Genomic DNA, 20,193 nt, shown 5'->3' with positions numbered 1-20,193 from the left:
AATTTGTGAATATTTTTTCACCTGAAAAGTAGAAAAACATTCATATTGACCTTAACGTCCCATGATATGATCTTCCAACTTGTTCATGTGTATAGCCTATTGAATTACCATTTGAAATCCATAAAATCCTTTCTAGCTCAATGGGATCTAAGGGGGTTCCTGGGAGGATGTTAAAGTTCCAGACAGAAGGTATCCAAGTTTATTATAATTGGAACTGAAAAAGAGCATTAAAATTCATTCGCAACACCTAGGGTGTAAGGTTTGGTGGATCCAAATCGACTTATTAAAGATCATGAGTTCTTGAGTTTTCAGAGCCAGCAGAGTGGCTGCCCTCCAATGTTAGCTTGCATAAGGATTACCTTGGATTCTTTTTAAATATATTTCCTTGAAAAAAAAATATGTATATATATATATATATATTTCCTTGGTTTGAGGCTCAGTCTGGGATTCTCACGTTACATGGGGAATCCCCAACTTCCTCTACCTCACTCCCACCACCATGACGTTGATAAGGTGTGTCTGCACACCAGACTTTAAGAAACAGGGCACCAAGAAGCGTAAGGAAATAGCTGGCAATGTGGGCTCTCTGCAGAAATGCTCATATATTTTAGATGAAGCCAGGCAGAGATAAGAGGGCTGAAAAACATCTGGGGCAAAATATGTTTACGTGCTTGTGAAGAAAAACATATATTTAGATCTTATTTTTTTAATGGAAGACAACAGGCAAGCAGAACCTGTTTAATAATGCCAAAACTGGCCTGGCCTCAGCAGCACCAGCCCCTGGATCATCTGAGTGAAAGCCTGAAGAGTTAATAATTTGCTGCAGATATATGCACATGAATTATGAAATGACATCAAGTCTCTCTTGCTGGAAAGACGAGTCCTAAGCTATCTCATCCCCAAGGGCCTTCCCAGCACCGCCATGCAATAATTCTGTTCAAATATCTGGGAGCATTGAAATGGCTGAGTTCCCATTTTCTCACTTCTCTCAGTCTAGGGCTTGGCATTAGAATAAAGATGAGATGGAGACAAGATGATGTGTTCACCATGGCTGCACCCTAGATGCACTCTGTATCAACTTATGGTCCTCACTTGGCTAAGGGGATCTTAAAGCTTCCTTTCAGTAAACCCCCCAAGTCATAATCCAAGACGGACCCCGGGTTCTCCCACTGCCGCAAGATATGGCAAGATTATGTCCCTAACTTAATACACTTCCCATCTATCAGAAACCTGGAACTCCTCTGATTATTCTTTATTTTGCAAACACAAAGCTATAAAACCATGTGGAGTAAAAATGTCATTGCAATTAAGCAAAAACATTCAATTATGCACTAGCTCAATAAAAACGTACTGTTTTAGTGTTGCATAAAAAACATTTTAAGACTCCTATAAAGAATTTCCTGAATTAAAAAAGTATACTCTACTTATGACTCAGTGAATACGCTTCAAATAAAAACATATAATATTAATATTAATAAATATTATTCAAATGAACAAAAATTTTTCTCAGAAAATTGGCCCATGCCTGAATTCTCTCAGCTCACTAAGACATAGACTAATACATGATTAAAGAGTTTATTAACTTTTAATGTACAACGGCACTTATTCCTCCAGCATGCTGATCCTTTTCATTAGAATTCACTATATTGCTTTTTTAAATAAGACGAATGACTTAAGTATGCCATATCTCCATATTGTCCCACTCAAATACAGGTGTGAGTGTCAGCAGGACCATGATCACCTGTGTCATTCTAAGTTTTAAACTAGAAAACCACAGGATCCTTCTTAAGTTAATAAAAGACATCGAACACTTACTAAATCCAAGAACCGTGATGAACACAGGGAGGATGGGAAGGTGAGGCAAAGAAACGATTCCTAGAAGAACCGTTGAGCACTTTGAAGCAAAGAACCATTTCTTGTATCTTTTGTTCCCTGGACATTCAGCACAATATAGGAATAACTAGCCCACAACTGATGAATATTTAGTGTTCTGCTCTAGAAAACAGCTGCAACGAATAGGTTCATCCATAAATCTTTTACACATATATGAATATTCCTGTAACATTGATACCTACAAGCAAGATTGCCGAAAGGTAGGGTAAGCACATTTAAAATTTAAATATATACCATACAAAACGCTCTACCAATTTATTATCCTATAATGTATAACATTAAGTGTTCCCCAAGCATGCCCACTGGATATTATCAATCTGCATAATTTGTGCCAATATTATGAACAAAAATGATGTTTGAGAAAATTTTCTTTTCCTAGCTTACCAGTAAATTTTAAAAATACTGTGAATGTTTATTTGATACTTGTATTTCCTTTGAAGCATATCCACTAAAAAGTTAACAGCAGTTATCTATGGATGGTAGGATTACAGATGCCTTATTTTACATATTTTCTAAACTTTCTATACTCAGCATATATTATCCTGTTATTAGCATATATCATTTTAAAATGCTCATATTAAAAAAGCTCTGGAATTAGAAGTGAAAAAGGCCAAAAACCTAATAAAATAATGAGACGATATGAACAGAAAGTTCACAGGAGAGGATATAAGCATAAAAATATGAAAAGATTTCAGCCTCATCGTAATACAAAAAGATGTATATTAAAACTACATTGAGATAAAAACGTTTTTGCCTATTAGATTGCACAAAGACCAAATTTTTAGTAACACCCATATTGATAACGACATAGGAGAAAGACGCATTCTTATACTCTGCAGGCCTGAGAATGTAAAGCAGCACCACTTTATGGTATGAATCAGGCAATATCACCTTGGATACAGATGTTCATTACATAGGCAAAACGGCATATCTACAAGAGTCCTATTAGGTTGGTGCAAAAGTAATTGCAGTTTAAAAGGTTAAACTGCAAAAATTGCAATTACTTTTGCACCAACCTAATATTTATTTAGCACTGTTCATAATAGGAAAATACTGAAATCAAATGTACAGCAACTCCAAACTGATTAGGTAGATTATGGCACACACTTGCAAATAAAATGGAACTACCGAAACAGAAAGGGGAACCTCTTAATGTACTCAGACTTAATAAATTCACATGTATGTGTAAATCATGTTGGCTTAAAAAGCTACAAATTTATATATAGATATTTATTTGTTTATGTATCAGCTAGCTCTAGATCAAACACTAGAAACTACTAACCTCTAAGAAGGAACACTGAGTAATAACTGGGGAACAGGTGTTGGAGGAAGACTTTTCATTGCACACTTTTTGGCTGTTCTGTGCAGTAAGATTTGAGTGCTTATAATTTTGAAAATGATTTGAATTTGCCTATAGGTTTAAATGATAGTTTGGCTGAGTTCAGGATTGAAAATCCTGAGAACCCTGAGAATCCTGAGAACGTTTCCTCAGAACTCTGAAGCTATCAACTCATGATCCTCTAGTGTCCAATTTAGAGAATCAATCTCTAATGTCAACCTGACACTCATTCCATTGTAGAAAATCTCTCCTTTATTAAACTTGTAGAATTTTCGCTTTATCTTTGATTTTCTAATATTCTGCCACAATGTGTCTCTCTTATGTCAATCAGAGTTTGGAGGTCGGTCCTTCAGTCTGAAGGTATCTTCCTTTATCTCTGGCAAATTTGATTCTGATACAAAGAAAGCTCTCTTAACCTCTAACGAACAAACAATGGTCATATTAGCCAATGCAACTCATATCATTGAATTAAATAACAGTACACGCCATTCAGAACCCACTGCATGCTGAACGCTCAAAGCTAGTAGATTCCTCCCTTGTCTTACTGCGAACAATGATTTCCACCAGTAGGCTGGCATGTTTAACAACAATCAACTGTATTTGTTTGAACACATGTAGGCACAACATTTTGAAATTACATAACTTAATCAAACACTAAATGTTATAGCCAGTGAACTACGAGTACAAAAGATGTCTTTGTGCCCATGATTATTTTGGAAAGTCACTTTTTAAAAAAAGCTCTAAATTCATTTGGCATGAAACAACTGTAAAAAATTCAAAAAAAAATTGTAACACTTATTCATGAAGACATATGTATCCCTATGTTCACTGCAACATTATTCACAATAGCCAAGACATGGAAACAACCTAAATGTCCTTTGATGGGTGAATGGATAAAGAAGATGTGGTACATATATACAATGGACTACTACTCAGCCATAAAAACAATGAAATATTGCCATTTGCAACAACATGGATGGATCTTGAGAGTATTATGCCACGTGCAATAAATCAGACAGATAAGGACAAGAACCATATGCTATCACTCACATGTCGGACATAAAACAAAAAGCAACAAATAAACAAACAAAACAAACAAAAAACAAACTCATAGATAGAGACAAGAGAATGGGGTTACCAGAGGGGCAGGGGATGAGGAGAGGACAAAGAGGGTAAAGACGCTCAAATGTACTAGTATAACCAGGCTCTGAGTGGTGAGCACACATTACAGAATACAGATACTGTATTATAAAGTCGTATATCTGAAATTTATGTTATTAACCAATGTTATCCTAATAAATTTAAGTAAAAATGGAAAAAAAAGATTTGAAAATTTTAGAAGTCTAGGATTCTGCACATAAATTGTCTTTAATTTTTATTCCAAATGTAGAAACCTATATTGGAAATTGGTTTGGGTGCAATGCTGAGTTAGGTTCATACGGAACACCAGTTCTCTGACCTACAGTCAATGGAGTAAGTAATATCTGGCCTTACAACCAAAGGTTGGCTAATGAATGTATAGTTTGGTGATTTAAATGAGAATCCAATGATTAAATACATTGCACGTATTTTTAAAACTCTATATAACTTATTTTAAAAATTAACTCCTATTAGAGAAATTTGGACCATCTAGATCTATGATTTATGGCTAACAACTTTTCTTTCATATTTTGCATCCATTTGTTCTTTATGTTATGTTCTGGGATAATTCCTGGGTTTGATCTACGTCACAAATTTACTCATCAGTTCATCTTCAAAGTTTTTAATTCTAATGATCAAAAAATTTTAATTCCAGTGTACCTAATCATTTTTTTCTGAATAGAAGCTACTCCTGTTTGTTTTCCATGTATATCCATTCTTATTTCTCTGCTGAAGTATTCTATTTATTCTGTTACTTCTGTTGCTTCACGTATTGACTAACCAGAGTTTGATGACTCTCTTTTATATGGTTCATTTTCTTAAAAAATATTCTTGGGTGTCAGCTCATCTCTTTTTGGTTTCCCCACCTGTTGACTAGTTCAGGTACCCAGCTTTCCTCCAGTTATTTGGAGAGACAGGACCATCTCCTGGAAGCAGGGAGCCAATAATTCAACTGTCCTCTGGTGTCACCAATATGCCTCGGAAAGCTCTGTCTGTTCTCTCTGCTCTTGCCTAGGGACACACATTTGGCCTCCGCTAGCTGGCATAACTGGACATCAGAAAAGGCCAATGACTCTGTTGTTCTGGCCTCCCCTCTGCCCACTGCACCCTCTTTCTCTGTGTATGCAGCAGCTCCTCTGACATAACTCCCACCATTCACAGATGTTTTCTAACATCCATATATGTTTTCCATTAATCCAATCCAAACTGTTTGCAGTCTTTCAGGAGATATTCAAAATGTCTGATGCACTGATGGCATTCTTTCATAATACTGCTTTAGATTTATTTAGAATACATTTTCTGTCATTCCTAAGATTTGGTTCAAACGGAGAAGGTAGATGTGCGAGGTGAGTCTGTGTTACTTTTTCCACTTGGATGTTGATGTCCCTTTTACCCCAGCTCTTCTCATTATGCAGTACCCTTCCCCCGGCCCCTGAGCTGACACTTTCCCCTCCTGCTTTTGTATTGATACTTGGTAAAGTACCTTATCCAAAATGGGTACCGCCAAATATTTAAGTGTTCAACACTTGCCATGGCATCAAATACTTTAATTCAAGTAAGGGAGTAAATTGCAAAAAAAAAGAAAATGAATTTACACAAAGCTACAGATTATGTATCAAGAGCTAATCAAAATGACTACTATATAAAACTCTACATTTAAGTAGTTTTAGGAGTCACTCTTTATCATCCTGGAAAATTAATCTAAATATTACTGATAGCCATTTCAACAGTCCATCTAAAGAGAACCATAAGCAAGGTCTGTGCTGATCTAGTTTACCTTAGCCTAGTGTGTGTGTGTGCGTGTGTGTATGGGTGTAAGCGTTATGTTAATTTTGACTAACCATAATTGCTGCACTTTTTCATGGAATTTAATTTATTGCTTTTTGTATTTTAATTTTTTAGAGATTACTTCAAGCATAATAAAGTGCTACGTGTTGTATTTTATTCAGTGATTTTTATGGAATGCCTATTAAAAAGTAGTTATCTTACAATGGTGCAGAAATGAAAAGAGATGAACAAGATAGTTCCATCATGGCACTTAGGGCATACCTACATTTGTACATATCTCAACCTACTGTATTTCCCTGTTTACATTTATGATTGGAGGGCCAGGTTGGGAACTCCTTGAAACCTACCAAAGCTTCTTCGTCTTCTTCGTCTTATTCTGTGTATCTGCACAATGCCTTGCTCAAATGAATTGTTCAATAAATGTTTAATTGCTCAGTATTATGATATTTGTGTGCCTGTTATAGTGACTGTATGGCTCAAATAAGATTATCATTCAATATTAGAGACTAATAAGGGGAAATAGCAAGAACACTTCATACATCAATTGTTAAATATATAATACCATTTGTACATGTTATAAATAGGGAAAATGAGACCCAGAAAGATTACGCACTTTGAAAAGCCAGCACCTGACCGAGTGCCCAAAATCTCCATTCTAGGACTTTCCCTTCACAGCACAAGTTAGATTGAAATCTAAGAATGAAGTGGCCAATCTCATAAATGTTCACCACTTTGCAATACTGGATAGCTGATGGTCTATTTCCTTTGGAAGAGACTTTCAGATCCTTTCAAATATGTAACAATCCAAAAGGTGTTGAGTTCAGGCACCAGTAGGCATAACCACTGAGAAAAGGGAAAGGATAACTGAGGATCAGAAAGCTGGTCCTGAGAAGAAAAAACTGTTGCAAATTAAAGGCACTTGCATTTATAAGTAATTCACCTTCATATCAAGACACCGTGATTCCTCACATTAGAATTACAGGATCACAGAATTCTGGAAATATAGAGGAGCAAAAATGTAGTCCTGTGATAATCAACAGCCAGCTAAAAACCCCATGCTCTAGCATCCAAGGCTTTTGAGGTCTGATCTCACCAGGTATTTTAGGATCATTTCCCCTTATCGCACCATCTGGCCTAGTCATGGGAAATTATTTTTCATTCCCTTAATACACTGCAATTCCACATCTCCATTCAGTCTCTTCCCTCCATCTAAAACTCTCTTCAGCCCTTTTCTGCCAAGAAAAAGCCTCTCCGTGCTTACAAATCCAATTAAACTCTGTCTGCTTTGGGAAGCCTTTTCCAACTGCCCAAGCGGGACTTTACCTCAAGCGTAACATGTGATTCATCATGTCAGTATGTCACTGTTTCATGACAGCCTATGTCTCATCTACTTGTATATGATGTCCTTCTCCTAATCTATGAGCCCCTAACACAGGACCAAGAATACATTTAACATCCAATAGAATTTTAATTCTACCAACCAATTGCTAATTACATTATCCAATTCTCTCCTTTTACTTATGAAAACTGAAGCCCGGAGAAGTAAAGGACTTGTCAATCATCGGGGAACAAGCCAATGCTAGGAATTCAGATAACAGATTATGCTTACTCTTTCCTAACCCACCCTCAGGGAAAAGGGCTGGCAGGGGAGAGTCTGGAGTAACAAACCCACCCTTCCTGGCTATTTGCCTAACTTTTTACTCAAAGTTCGACTGCCATACTGTATTGCTGGCAACGTCAGCATTCCTCAATAACAAAGACTTCCCAGTTCAGAACATATACATATGTGGTTAATAGGAAAAGTGAGTAGAAGTCCAACATGATAAACAGGAAGGTATGTCAAACTCCTATTCAGTCTATGAAAAACCCAGTCATAATCCTAACTTTGCTTCCTTAAGTATGGAGAGAAGGCATAGCTCATTTGGAAAATGTGACCAAAAGCCCACATTTCAACACAGTGAAATGCTTTATCCCCTTTCCTTCCACCACACTAAGAACTTTCTATATGTAATTACTTAATTCCCGGCCAAAAACTGGTGGACAATGAAATCCCCACAAAAAGTTTCTCCCAGTGAAGTGTTCAAACATCAGTTCCACAAAAAACATTTTTAAAAGCTTTTCATGTGATTTTTCCATGCCAATTCTTCTCACTCGTGGCTAAAAATGTCCATATTTGAATATTCATCATTATGAGCATCTGGTAAAATCTAGCCCTGTCCAGCAATTTACATCATTTGACTATGGGACCTTAGGAGAGCATAGGTAAAAATTTCCAGTTTCATTTTGTTTGGATTTTTAACCATCTTTTGACACTTCATGGTTTGGGGTACCTTTGATTGTGCTGATATTTTCTGCTATAAATAAGAAAAATGAGGTCCAGAAAGATTAAGTACTTTGAAAAGGATTACATAATTACTATTAGATTTTTCTCCAAATAGACACGTTGCTTTCAGACGAGTCCTTGTGGATTTCATCAACAGCTCACTAGGAACAACAAAATAAAGCCACAAGTCACATGGGTGTTTTCAATATTTTGTAGGTTTTGCCTTAAACCAATAGTAAAGATCATGGTGAGAATAGCTGCACAGCAACGTGAATGTACCTAATGCCACTGAAATAGACATTATAAAATGGTTAAAACGGTAACTTTTATGCTATGTACACTTTACCACAAAATAAAGGCCAACTTACAGGAGGTAACAATTATCCCAAACCCTGCGTCAAGACCGACGAGGAAAAACTCGAATGAGATCTCTACTGTTCAGACCGAGCAAATGGCTTTTTTTCAATCTCCAGTTCCAACAGGCCTTTTAGCAAGTCTCTTGCGCTTGCTACTTTCCTCCATGGAGTGGAGAGAAGAAAAGGAACTATTGCCAAATAAAATGCAAACCTTAGAAAAGAAAATGTTAAATCATGGAACCATAACCTCTTGAAAACCGACTGGATCTAATGTCAGCCCTGAGCCAACAGCTCCCAGGCTTTCCATTGGTACAGCTCAGCGCCTGTCCCTGACCGGTGAGGCTGTGGATGTGGTTAAATTCTAAACAGTCGTCAGAACCTAATTTAGAGAACTGTTCTGACAACTTTGAAGTAGGACGTGAAAAAAAACCTATAAGATAAATAGATGAGGAACTGGAGGTGGGGGGCACACACGGAGGAGAGAGACTCAGCAGTGAGCAGATTGGTTGTCTCCCCTTCTCTTGAAAGACACCACGTGGTGGGCTTACTTTGGAAAACAGAAAGAAGTAAAACCCGCGGGAAGACTTCTAAGGAGACAGTTTCCTACAGTATTCGGAAGAAACGTATAAACATCTGGAAGAAGGCTATTAACCCTTCCCACGAGCCTTCAGATTCACTAACTGCCCTGATGTGTTCCCTGGAGGTAAGCGCTGTCGATTCCTGGGTAGCGCGCACCAGGGTGAAGTTCAGGGCGAGCCCTTCGGCCGGGGACGAGGTGCATGCAAATCAGCCCGGCCTATGGGGCGCGGGAGGAGTGGCTGGGGGGCGGGGTGCAGTGGGAAGGAGGGCGCTTACCAGGCCACCTCCGCAGGTGCTGAAAGAGGCCAGTGAGCCGGGGTGGCGCAGCACCGCCCCGGTGTAGAAGCAGGAGGCGTCGGGCGGCACGGGAGGGCGCGGGGCGGCTGCCGCCCGCGTGGGGCCGGGGCCGGGGCCGGGGCTCGGTCGCTGTTCCACCGCGAAGCGCGGCGCCAGAAAGCGGCCGTCTCTCCGGAGCAGCAGGTAGAGGTCCCGGGAGAAGGCCGGAATCCGCAGCAGCACCTCGTCGCCTTCCGGCTCGGCTTGCTGAGCCGGGGGCGGAGACGGGGGCGGTGGTGGGGGCGGCGGAGGCTGCCACGAAGCCGGAGCGCCTGGGGCCAGGGCGGCAGCCGCGCCGGAGCCCCGCGGCAGCTCCTGGGACTCGAGCTCCTCGTCCTCCTCGCCCCCCGGAGGCGGTGGGGGCCGGGGACAGGGCTCCGAACGGCCCTCGGCGGGCTCCTCGGGCGGCGCCGGGGCCACGGAGCGCACCTCGCGGGAGCTGCCGGCTGCCTGCGCCCGGGCGCCTCCGCCTCCGCCGCGCACCCAGCCTGAGTCGGCGCTGCCCCCGCTGCCGCCAGCCGCGTCCACCGGCTCCCGGCGCCAGAGTGCAGGAAACACGACTTCCCACTCCTCGCGGTCGGGGGCGAACTGCAGCCCTGCGGGCGGGGCAGACAGAGAAGTGCGGGGCTGAAGTGCACAAGCATGCCCAGGCTCACGCTGGTCCAGCCCCAGGGCGCCGGCGTTCAGGCGGCGGAGACCACCCGTCTAGCCCCTGAAAGTCCTGCAACCTCTGAAGCCTGGCGATCAGATTACAGACCCCAGCATTTTCAAAATAAAAGTACGATTATGTGGGGGGAGGGGCGAGGGAGTGAGGCAGTCAAGTCTGGTGACAGTACTTGGTTGTGGAAAGGTGCAAAGATTCGAGCACAATTAAATGATTTTCTTAAGTACGTGCCAGAGCAGAGCTATCCATTTACGGGCTTCCCAGTTTCCTCCAGGTGCTGTAAATGCACCTTTGCAAACATCATTACTCTCATAGAGGGAACTAATCCTTTCGGGATCGTTAAAAGGAGGCCTGGAGAACAGTTCTGGGCTCACAAGCGTGACCCCCTCCTCCGCACCCACACGCTCGTTTCATTGCTGCCCACTGAGCCCTGCTCGCCACGCACAGGCTGCACTAGCCCTACCGACCCGTGCGTTCCCCTTCTCCGCTGGGGACGTTGGAAAGCAAGCCGCAAGACCCGGCAGAACTTACCTGAAACGGTCTCATTCGACAAGACCCCTATCTGGTAAAGGAGGCAGCAGCAGCAGAGATGAGCCAGGCGCATGTCGCAGCTCTTCCCCATCCCGCGCTCCCGCGGTTCCCCGTCCCGCGCGCGCCTCTCTGCGCGATCCACCGCGGGCGCCGCCGCCTCCCCGGAGCGCAAGGAGGCCGGGCGGCGAGTTTGCCCAGGCCCTTTGTCTGCCGGGGGGGCGGGGGGCTGCTGTATGACTCCGAGAGGCTGCCTGAGTACAGGCGGGGGTGGGGTGGGGGGAGGAGCGGGGGCAGGCACCGCAGCGCTCGGCTCCCTGGCGAATTAGGTGATGAGTCTATTTTCTGTGTTCTGGATGTTGCAGAAGTTTCCGGAGCCCCACAGGACCGACCCACAGTCAGCCGAGAGCCGGCAGGCGCGAGGCGGGCACAGCACTGCCTGAAGACGCGGGGAGTACTGCCCCGCGCGGGCAGGAGAGCCGTGGTGTCCGGGCCGAGGGTAGCCGCCCGCACCCGCGCCCAACTGCCAGGGGCTAGTGCTGCAGACCCAGCAAACGGGTGTGCCAATCTCCACAAACGCCTGGGGACCAAATTGCTGCAGGCTCTTACCCGCAGGGTGTGGGAGGGAATTTGGGGCGGGGGTGAGGGAGGATGAGGGGAGACGCGACTCGCGAGGTGGGGTGTGGAGGCGGAAAGATGCAAACAGATCCAATAAGAAAAACCACCAAGGGGTGCCCGCCAAGTGTTACTTTGCGGGACAAAGGTCCCAGAGCCCCACACACGTGCTCACACTCCTGGTTGGGATGGGTGGGGACCTAAATTTCCTCACCTGACTCCTGATTGGCTACTCTGGGAGCCTAACACAGCACCCACTCACCCACCCCCAGCGGAGGTGCGTGCAGGTAGAAGTGCCTCCCCCTTGCCACCCCCTTACTCAGGCTCCTCCTTTGGTCGAGTCCCCCGCCCCCCACCCCTCCACCCCCATCGCACATCACACAAAGCAGACATTAGTACAAAGCAGCAGCCCCATTTACCAAAGACCTTTGATTTTTCTTCCCATCTTTGTCTCTAGGAATTTTCTAAGCCTGGAGATAATGTAATTCGTCATGGAGTGTGCTTCAAAGGTTTCCAGGACAGTAGACACCCTGACATTTCTGAGCCCCTTATCCCACCTTATCTTTCTTGCTTCCCATTCATCAGCGCTATCAATTTCTCCCGCCTCCTCCGCTTCTCTCCCTCTCTCCTATCTCTCCTCCTCCCCCTCCGTTCACACACACACACACACACACACACACACACACACACACACTCCTAATGAGGGTGAGATTAAAGGGTCCAATGTTAAATATTTATTCTAAAGATCTCAGGCCAAGTGAGATTATTTGCCTTTTCTTACTTTGTTTGTACATTGACAAATGTTTTGTGGGTTTTTTTTGTTTGTTTTTTCGTGTGCTTTTTTTTTTCATTTTGTGTGTGTGTGTGTGTTTGTTTGTTTGTTTGTTTGTTGCTATTTCTGTCTTTTGGGGAAATTTCAACCTTAAATATTATTGCTTCCTTTCTTGCAGCTCTTCATGGTACCTATGCCCTTTTCCACACCTGTTTGTTGTTTTTTTTTGGCCACATCAAACCTTTCACATCAGACTCATGGGTGACTTTTTTAACTTGCCATTTGCACCCTCTGGACTAAGCCAGACACCGAGAAATAAGAGTTAATGCAAATCCGTTTTTTAAAAAATGCCAGCGCTGAGATTGGTTCCCTACATCCTTTGTTGTTTTACCTTCTGTTCCTCATGTCAAAGGTGACTACTATGCCTTTAAGGGAGGCAGACTATCTTATTTCAAAGGAAAGCCACTGTTTGAATAAGCTGGGTCTTAGAAAACTTTCTGCAAATCGTCCAGAGTTTAAAAACAAACGTGAAGACACTCTAGGTGTGTTTGTCAAAAATGACCTGTCTCCAAACCTTGTCTTGCAAAAGTTCTAAAATGAGTTACTACGATGGGTGTGGGAATCCAGATAAGAAATATCTGAATTAGGAACCCACACACACGTCTTTTTAAAGAACTTAATTATACAGACTTAAAACTAGGCAAGAAATCAGAGGCAGTTTATTTTTAAGAAATAGAGGAAATCATTAAACAAAAGGCTCGTTTCAATGAAATACCTCCACTAGGATATGTCTTAAATGTTTCTTATGTAATTTTAAAAACAACAAAAGTGTAAATCTATAGAAGTAATGCATATTAAATTATATGTATTTATTGGAACATATTTGCGATTCCTTAAAACTAGATGAGCTATATGATTAAATATACTTCTCAAAAAACACAAGTTGCCTATGTATATTCCCATCTCTGCCTTCCCCTACCCCCCGACCCTCCCCGTCCCCACTAACACATAATCCCTACCAATTCCTCATAGTAGAGGTTCATCTTAATTGTTACAGAAAGGTTTGCCTAATGCCCAGCAAGCTCTTTTCTTTCTCCCATTTAAAATATTGTTATAATTTATTGGTATATTTTCAAAAGCTTTTATAAATCATTTGGGTTATAATTGTGTACATATTTCTCCTAGTAATCAATTTTTGAAAGGTAGGAAAGATTTATTTATTTATTTATTTATTTATTTACATCACTCTAATTCAACAATTTACACTGAAAAGGTGTGGAAATTCTCCAAGATGCTTAAAAAGATGATGGCAATTGAGATCTGAATGGTATTTTATTCCAACTCCAATTTCTTGATCTGGAATTACAACGCTAGCTCAGTTGGTGATCAGTGACTATCACCATGATTTATCTGACCCTCAGAGAGAACAAGCCTAAGAGAGAAATGACTTGTGGGAAGTTTTTGTGCTCTAACTAGAAGAGACTTAGCTGTGCAAAAAAGAGCATCAGTTAAAGTGGGTTTGAGTAAATTTCACATAGGTATGTATGTATGTATGTATATGAAAGAAAGAACTAGCCTGATTTTGAACTGAGTGAATTGTGTGGTAAAACAGAGGAGAAAAAGCAGGAGTGTGACATGTGTGTGCATTACCAACCTTAGAGGGAAGAGGAGAGCAGCTGGGAAAAATATGCTGCTTAAGACAGGTCAATACATATGTTACCAGATGGTAGCTAGCATCAACCAAGCACTGCTTTTGTGGGGTGGAGGTAAGTGACAAAGCATCAGAGTAAGTGGAACCAACTGTTTTTATACACAAGGTGCTCGTGTTTTGCATTTTAGAAGCCACGCTTTTCTATAAAGTTGACTTTGATGCTTTCAGCCCTTCCTAACTCTCTTCACTCATTGGCCCTAAGCCTCTCACTACCTAAAGCTAATCTTAAATCCTTTCCCCTCCAAGAAACCATAAAATCTTAGGAAAATACAAAGACCTCTTTCACTGAGTTGTGCAAGGATACCAGCTCCCAGTAATACTCACATCTAAATCGACACCAAGACTTAGGCTAATTCTGGCTATGATAGAGTAACAGGAACCAGATTTAACTCTCACTTTAAGCAATTAGAAAAAACAACAAACTGTAAAAAACAACGGTTTTTCAGACATTGGAAAACAGGCAGCCTATGATTATGACCTATGAGAAAAGGGGAGCAAACAAGTGATCACTACAATTTACCCAGCTTTTTATCTGGAGGTAACATCCAAGCTTCAGCACATGGAGGAGAAATCCAAAGAACCCTGAAGACTAGCAGAGTTGAGAAGACAGAGTGAGATGACTGGAATTTATAGGGCAGGATACCAGAGATGAGGGAGCTACAGAGAGAGTGCAGTATTTATCTATTGCTGCATAACCAACTTAGCAGTCTAAAACAACCAATATTCACTATCTCATATGGGTTCTAAGGATCAGAAACCTCGGAGTAGCTAAACTGGATATTTGTGGCTCAGGGGCTCTCACAAGATTGCAGTCAAATTCCTGGCCAGGGCTATAGTTTCCAAAGACTTAACTGGAGATAGAGATGTTTTCATAGCCACATGGCTGTTGACAGAAAACTTGCCACATGGACCTCCCCATAGGACTGCTTATTACATGTGTCTGCTCAGAACAAGTGATCCAAAGGAGAAAATACACCCAAACTGTAAGCTATGGTCTTTTTATAACCTAATCTTGACAAAGACATACCATCACTTCTACCATATTCAATTCATCAGAAGTAAATCACTATGTCCAGCCCACACCCAAAGAGAGAAATATCAAAAAAATGCATGGACCATCGAGAGTATTTATACCCTGTGACCATAAATTTTTTGTGTTTCCTCTATTTGCAAACTACACTCATCCCCTCCAAGACCCTCAAAAGGCCCATCCTATTAAAGCATCAGTTCGAAGTCCAGAACATCAACATCTTAATCACGTCTAGTTGTGCATCAATGTCCTCATTGAAGTTCATTAAATAGAGCTCCTTGAATTTCCTTCTCCCTATATAGACTTGTGAAATTAGAAACAGTTTATTTACCTGCCATACACCCAACATATGGCTGTAGGGGATAACTGCTATAAACATTTCTGTTCAAAAGGGAGGAAAAGAAGAGGCATGAAGGAGTCACTGGTCCACAGTAATTCTGAAATCCAACTGGGAAAATGTTTCATGTTCCTTGATTATGTCTCAGGGTCTGAGAAGAACTCTCCATGGCTCTGGGCTCTGCCCTCTGGGAACTTGTTTCTACCCTTTAAGTCATCCTTCCATTTCCATGAAAGGTTGTACGCATTCGCAACTGAGTAGTTTTCTCCATTGGCTCCCTGACAGTAGAATTTATGGGTCCAACCACTCCATATTATTTTATATAGTCTCTGCTCCTCTCTGTCCAGAAATGTTTCTGCATATGTAATTCTGTTTTTCAAACTTTGTGAGTCTTTTGTGAATCTTTATAAAGTTTAGCCCCTAGACAAAAGCCACACCCTCAAATCTCTTTAAGATAAACTCTTCTTCATGTTGCATGGACAGTGCTCTTAGACTTCTCAGAAGCCCTAATGTTTGATTGAAAGGGTCTGGGAGACACACACTTAAACACTTCAGAGGGCCTTCACTCTGACTGAAAGAGACTCTGGATGGCCACATGTGATCTTTATGATTTCCTAACAATGATTTTATAATCATACCTTTGGCTTCATCATTAGACCATGCTTTCCCGAAAATGCCCTGGATTTCATCTTTGTTATGATGCATTTGTTATGATGCAATTTGTTCTTAATTTTAACATTATTTTCCAGAAAAAAGAGACTAAACAATTTCCAAGCCATCAAATCCTGGCTGCTTTTGGTTACAGTGTTTGCTATTCATCTTCTCTCCTTTCACATGTTCATAAGCAGGAAGAAACCAGGTGGCACCTCCAAAAAATTTTTTGAAATGTCCTTAGCTTGATGAACCAATTCACTAGGCCCATTTTCTACTGTAGACAACAGTGTTGGTGAATTAATACCACCATATAATAAGGATTCCCTTTCCTTTTGTTTCCAATAATATTTACCTCACTTTCCTACAAGCCCTCACCTATAACCTAACCAAAGATCATATAGCTTCGACTAAAAGCTTTTTTAAGGTAGTAAAAAAATTAAATTTGTAGTTTAAAAACATTCAAAAAAGAAATTTCTAGTTCCAGATGGTTTCAATGGCTCATTCTACTGAATCTTTGTTTTTCAAAGTAATACCAGTTCTACATAATCTTCTCCAGAAAATATAAGATCACACTTTGCAACTAATTTTATGAGGCTAGCATTAACCTCATACCAAAACCAGGCAAAGCCAGTACAAAAAGGGAAAATACAAACCAATATATCTCATGAATATAGATGCAAAATCAACAAAATATTAGCAAATTGAATCTAGCAACATATAAAAAGAATAATGTAATATGACCAGTGAGATTTATTTAAGGAATGCAAGGGTAGTTCAATATTCCAAAATCAAGGTAATGCACCATAAAAAGCTAAAGAAGAAAAACGCATGAGTATACCAATTAATGCAGAAGTATTTAACAAAAGTCAACATTCATTCATGATTAAAACTCTCAGCAATCTATAATAAGAGTAGAAGGGAAATTCTTCAACAAGATAAAGAATTAAAAAAAAAAAAAAAAAAAACTACAGCTAAGAGTGAAAGACTGAATGCTTTCCCCCTGTAATTAAGATCAAGGCATGGATGTGCACTCTCACCACTCATCTTCAGCACAGTATTGGAAATCCTAAGAAGTGTAAGCAAGAAAAATAAATTAAATGTAATACAAGTTAGAAAAGGATAAATAACACTGTCCCTGCTTGCCAATGACATGATTGTTTATGTAGAAAATCCTCAAAATAAATGCAAAAAAAATTCTCAGAGTAATAAAAATTCTTAGATCTCAAGATCACAGGATACAAGGTCACCATCAAAAAATCAATCATATTTCACAGACCCTGAGCAGCTAACCAAGAAGGAGCAAGAGAGTGTACCCAAGAAGGAAGCCACAATATTTCTTTGACCTAACCACAGAAGTGATATCTCATCACTGCTGCCATAATCTATTTGTCAGACATGGGTCACTGAGTCCCACTCATAGTCAAAGGGAAGACAATAAGATTCCACCCTTTGGTGGGAAGAATAATCAAAAATTTGTGGACATAGTCTTAAAACTACGAGAGAGAGAATGAGAGAGAGAGAGAGAGAGCTCTGGGTATTTGCTGAGCAAACTTTGAAGTAATTGTCTGTGTCCTGATTTGTGCATGCATGTGAAGAAACTACCCACAGTTGGGATGAGTGGAGGCAGAAAGCATTAGACCAAGCAATACTTTAAGTGCCAAGTGTCCCCACCAGCTGAACTGGAAAGACCTCATAATGCAAGGGGCATTTGACAATTCCTCTTAGAATATTATCTGCTTGGTGGGGCTAAATTAGCCCTATAACTAAAATTGATTTGAATCCATTCCATCAATGCTTAAATGTGAGATATAAAATGATCCATTTGATTCCAAGTAATGTAATTGCTTATCAGGACAGTCCATTGTATTTAAAAGAATAATAATAATAAGCAACAAGGATGTAAATTTCTCACTATCTGGCATCCAGTGAATAAATTCCAGGTATGCAAAAAGCAGAAAAATATTACTCTTAACAAAGAAGAAAAAGTCAATTAATAAAAATAGATCCAGACATGACAGAATAGAATGAGTCAATAAAACCATTAAAATGCCTCTTGTAGATATGCTATAACCTTACAAGAAGACAGAGGAAAAGACGAACCTGATGAAGAGGACTTTAAAAAAACCCGATTGGAAATTCTAGATAAAAAAAAATACAATATTTCAAGTGAAAAACCCATCAGGTGGGACTGAAAGCAGATTAGACACTTCAGAAAAAAGAAAAAAAAGATTAGTGAACTTGAAGATGCAGCAACAGAAACTATGTCAAGTACAGAGAGAAAAACACAAGAACAAGTGACTTGAACTTTGGTGAGTTGTGGGATAATAATGAATGATCCATCATATGAGTAAATAGAGTCCTAGAAGGAGAAATGAAATGGAAGAGGAACTATTTGAAGAAATACGTTGAAAATTGTCCAAATTTGATGAAAATATATACATGCAAGCAGAGCATACCTAATGAAAATTATGCCAACATATATCTTAATCAAACAGCTAAAAATCAAAGAGAAATAGAAAATCTCAAAAGCAGCCAGAGGAAAAAAGACACATAATGCAGAGAAACAAAGACAAAAAGGACAGTGAAATACTTATCAAAACAGAGAGGGAGAGAGACAGAATCCTTTAGCAGATATATACTTGGGTGCCAAAAAAATGTATACACATTTTAAGAGATGTTATTTATGTATTATTTTTTGAAGTAGAATTGAATTACGGTAGCAATGTGAAGTATGATGTTTGCTCAAAAGATGGCGTTCACCAAATGAATGCTAGCGTCACCATAAGACGGGCAGGACAGTCAAAGTAAATGGCAGAAGCACGGTTGTTGTTCAAGGAGCGGAAGCCCATTTTGAAGCAGTATTTAAAATTCGAGGATGGTGTGGAAGTACAACAATAATGGAGGCGTGAGTATGCACGAGAACCTCCAACATGCCTAACGATTGCACGCATCTGTGATAAGTTAGCGACACATGGTGCTGTGCAATGTGCACAAGGGAAGTCTGGGAGACCTTGCACAGCAACAAGTCTACTTCTTCTGCTGTGGTGTTGGAACAGTTTACAGCTCAGCACAGAATTCTACCAAACAATGTCCACCGTCATCAGAAGTGTCTGGGTACTGACCGTAACCACTTTGAGAACCTCTTGTAATTGCAGAAGTCACATGTGACTTGTATTCATCTTCTGTTATCGGTATATATTGAGTATTACAATTTTAATACAGTTTTTTTCCTTTCTTAAAATATGGCTACATTTTTTTGACACTCTCTGAAACTAGAAGATTTTCTTCTAGGCTGTGGCTTGCCTTTTTATTGACTAATCAATGTTCTTTGAAGAGCAAACATTTTTGACTTTGATAGTCTAACTTATTAATTGTTCCTCTATGATTTATCCTTTTGGTTTGCTATCTAAGAAATGTTTGCATAACTCAAGATCAAATACTTTTCTCTTACATTTTCTTCTAGAAGTTTTAAAGGTTTTCCTCTTACATTTAAGTCTTTGATCCATTTTGTCCTAATTTTGGTAGATGAAGTGAGACAAAGTAAAGGGTTATATTTTTATATATGGATACTCAACATTATTAGTAACTAGAGAAATAAACATTAAATGCAAATTAAAACCACAAGTAGATAATGCAATACACCCATTAAAAAGGAGGAAATTTAAAATATCTAGAATACAAAATGTTTGCTAGGATATGGAACAACTGGAACTCTCATGCCTCGCTGATATGAATGCAAAATATAGCCACTTTGAGTATAAAAAATGACAGCTTCTTAGTTCTTTAAGTATACATTTATTGTACAACCCAGCAACCAAATTCCTAGATATATTTACCAAGAGAAATAGATACATGTGTATACAAAATTTTACTGGAATTTTTACACCAGCTTTACTTGTACTAGCCCCAAACTGGAAATGACCCATATGTCCATCAATTGGTGAATAGATAAACAAATTTTACTATATCCTTGTAGTGGAATTTCATTCAGCAATTAAAGGAAACAAATACTAATACATGCAACAACATGGATGAATCTTAAAAGCATGTTTCCATTTATAATGAATTTATAATGAATGTCTAGAAAAGGCAGAACTAAAGTAACAGAAAAATCAGTGCTAGAAGTTG

The 20,193-nt window shown here is 40.2% G+C and overlaps 1 protein-coding gene across 1 annotated transcript in view; it reads right to left on the bottom strand.

Moving 5' to 3' along the window:
* ADAMTS19 (ADAM metallopeptidase with thrombospondin type 1 motif 19) overlaps positions 1 to 10,964 on the bottom strand; it is a gene marked incomplete at its 5' end in the record, with an annotated part of 238,706 nt that extends 227,742 nt beyond the window's left edge. Inside the window, 2 exons of the mRNA XM_081036202.1 lie at positions 9,695 to 10,459; positions 10,950 to 10,964. Of these exons, the coding sequence (XP_080892328.1) occupies positions 9,695 to 10,459; positions 10,950 to 10,964 (780 nt within the window). The remainder of the gene's footprint in view (positions 1 to 9,694; positions 10,460 to 10,949) is intronic.
* Between the last annotated feature and the right edge of the window lie 9,229 nt (positions 10,965 to 20,193).

This window comes from Rhinolophus hipposideros (assembly GCF_964194185.1).
Source record: "Rhinolophus hipposideros genome assembly, chromosome: 23".
In the NCBI taxonomy this organism is placed as follows: Eukaryota; Metazoa; Chordata; class Mammalia; order Chiroptera; family Rhinolophidae; genus Rhinolophus; species Rhinolophus hipposideros.
Note: the sequence above shows the minus strand (reverse complement) of the source record. Positions and strands in the feature narration are given on the sequence as shown.